Below are 2,982 nucleotides of genomic sequence, written 5' to 3'. Positions count from 1 at the left end.
GCGTCTCTAGCACTAGCATTCTATTTCCCACACCAGGAGTTTTTAAAGTATAATTATACTTGGTTTTTAATTGTATGTCATATTAAACAAACTATGTTTAAACTTGTTTCGAGGTACATACTTTGGGATATACAGTAGCATAAGCAGAAGGCTATAGAATGAGAGACATAAATTAGCCTCTTCTTCCAATCTCATATGTGTAAATCAATTTCATCTGGACTTAGCATGACTAGAAACACAATTCTGGGCACACTACAGACATTTATTCATTCAGAAGGTGAGTTCCTATTATCTTCAAGGTTTTAATTGCCCTTAACAGTTTACAGTAACTTAGTAAACTCAAGACTTGAGATGACTTTTCGGGTCTGTATCAACAGCAAAGTAAGATCTGCACCTATTATGATCCCATAGCCAGTAGTCAAACGCATCCTTTCTGCTGAGTGAGTGCAAATGACTCGGGTTCTTATTTCAATATGGGTTGAGGTTTCTTTGACATGACAGTTGGAGTCACATGAGAAATGGTGTTAGGAACTTAAAGAAAATAAGGAATTCTTTATCCTAGAATCAAATATGATTGATAATGTGTTCTGTTAGCATTTCCTGGGAAGACAAACGGAAATGCCCATTCAGCCCAGATCGACACCAATGTAGACCATCTCACCAGATTCCAACTTAGTGAGAAATATGAGTCTATGGAGATTCTTACACACCCCGGGGAGATGTTATTATAGGAGCTTGTGTGACCCCCCCACCTCCCCGGAAAACATAACCGTAACTCTGCCACAGCCCAGATCTCAGATTTAGGACACCTGACAGACAAAGTTATGATATGGTAACAGTTTCATGGAACATTTATAGATACAGAAGAAAGAAACTCATCAAGGCAAGTTTCAAACATATGGCTTGATCAAACTGGTGTGGAGATCACAGCAAAGGGAAGTCTGTACTGTCATCTGATGACATGCTTAACATTTGTGCTCCTGGAAATTAGATGCTCATGTCAATATTCAAAATGATTAACCTAATATTCTCCACTATGGATTCGTTAGAGTTGGATAAGATCTAAATGATTAGCAAAGATTTTATCACACCCCACGCACTCACAGAGTTTTATTCAGAATAAGTCACTTGATGTGTCTTAAGGTCTGAAGAAGTAAATTTTTTAAGACATTTGTAGGATTTCTCTCCCGTATGAACTATCATGTGTCGAGTAAGGCTATAAAGATTAACAAAGGCCTTGCCACACTGCACACACTTATAGGGGTTGTCTGCAGTGTGAATTGCTTGATGTCGTCCAAGGCATGAAGACGAGGAGAAACATTTGCCACACTCTTCACACCGGTAGGACTTCTCTCTAGTATGAACTCTCTTGTGTCTCCTAAGAGCTGAGTGATAACGAAAGGCTTTGTGACATTCTTCACACTGGTACGGTTTCTCTCCAGTGTGAATTGTTTGATGTTCCTGAAGGCTTGCAGAACAGGAGAACCTTTTGCCACACTCTACACACTTATAGGGATTATCTTCAGAATGGAATGTTTGATGTCGCCTAAGGGAAGAAGACGAGCAAAAACATCTGCCACACACTTCACACTTGTAGGGATTGTCTTCAGAGTGAATTGTTTGATGTCGTCTAAGGCATGAAGGTGAGGAAAAACCTTTGCCACACTCTTTACACTTGTAGGGTTTCTCTCCAGTGTGAACTGTCTTATGTATCCTAAGAGCAGAGTGATAACGAAAGACTTTGTGACATTCTTCACACTTGTAGGGTTCCTCTGCAGTGTGAATTGTTTGATATTCCAGAAAGCGTGCAGAACTGGAAAATCTTTTGCCACTTTCTTCATTCTTGTAGGGATTTTCTCCACAGTGAGTTCTTTGATGTTGCTTAAGGAATGAGGGATAGCAAAAGGATTTGCCACATTCTTTACACTTGTAGGGTTTCTCCCCAGAATGAATTCTCTGATGCTGTTTCAGCATTGAAGGATAGTAAAAGGATCTGCCACATTCTCCACACTTGTAGGTTTTTTCATCAGTGTGATTTTTCTGGTGTATAAAAAGGGATGAGCGAGTATTGAAGGCCTTGTGACATTCTTTACACGTATAGGGTTTTCCTCCAGTGTGAAGTCTCTGGTGCATGGAAAGGGTTTTATGAGAACTAAGGCCCTTACCACATTCTTCACACTTGAAGGGTTTCTCCCCTGTATGAAGTCTCTGACGTTGAATAAGGAGTGACTTACAATCAATGGCCATGCTGTAATTGTTACAATCACTGGGTATTGTTCCTGTTGAGCAAAAGTTGAGATATGAACAAAAGCTAGGAAATATTCTTCATACTTACATGACTTATATTTAAATTCGAGATATCTACATTTACATATTGAAGCATCAACGAGAAACTATAGTATATTTTAACACTTACCAACACTGAGCATAATTCACAAAACAGAGTAAGTGGAACAGTCCATACTTCTACTGAAGTAAGAGAACAAGCAAACAGGGCATAGATATATGCCATATTATTCAAAGTTAAATAGCTACATACGTTGTAAGGGTATTTTACTAACAGAAATAAGCCCATTAATCAATATAGATGTTAAATGCCTAAACATCCATGAAATTATAAAGTATCCAGGCCTGGAAAAGAGAAAGCTAACTGTGATTGTGTGAGACTGGATCAACATCAAAACATACAATTGTTTTTTATTGTAAGTATAGAGTTTTATTTTGGAAGATACAAAAGATATATTGCATACTCATAGACTGTCCACAACAAGATTAAATAATATAGCCTAAAGATTTATGACAATATTTTATGTTTTATTATTGACGTCTAGAAAGTAAACACCTGAAAGATATCAACAGAAAACTTCAGGTTCACTGGTGGAGAACAGAAATTTGTTGAGGATTTTGTCAATGAACAGGTAATAAAGTTACCTATTTCTTTGTTTCTTTGGTTTTTTTTTTTTTTTTTTTTTTTTTTTTTTT

At 37.4% G+C, this 2,982-nt stretch overlaps 1 protein-coding gene across 5 annotated transcripts in view; it reads right to left on the bottom strand.

Moving 5' to 3' along the window:
• LOC101997559 (zinc finger protein 58-like) overlaps positions 1–2,982 on the bottom strand; it is a 34,969-nt gene continuing 31,987 nt past the window's right edge. For all 5 annotated transcript variants that reach the window (XM_026783852.1, XM_005356686.3, XM_026783849.1 and 2 more), the window contains one exon: positions 1–2,279. In XM_026783852.1, coding sequence (XP_026639653.1) covers positions 1,111–2,279 — 1,169 coding nt within the window. In that variant the 3' untranslated portion in view covers positions 1–1,110. The remainder of the gene's footprint in view (positions 2,280–2,982) is intronic.

This window comes from Microtus ochrogaster, chromosome 19 (assembly GCF_000317375.1).
Source record: "Microtus ochrogaster isolate Prairie Vole_2 chromosome 19, MicOch1.0, whole genome shotgun sequence".
NCBI lineage: Eukaryota > Metazoa > Chordata > Mammalia > Rodentia > Cricetidae > Microtus > Microtus ochrogaster.
The sequence above is the reverse complement of the archived record's forward strand: the minus strand, read 5'-3'. Positions and strand labels throughout refer to the sequence as shown.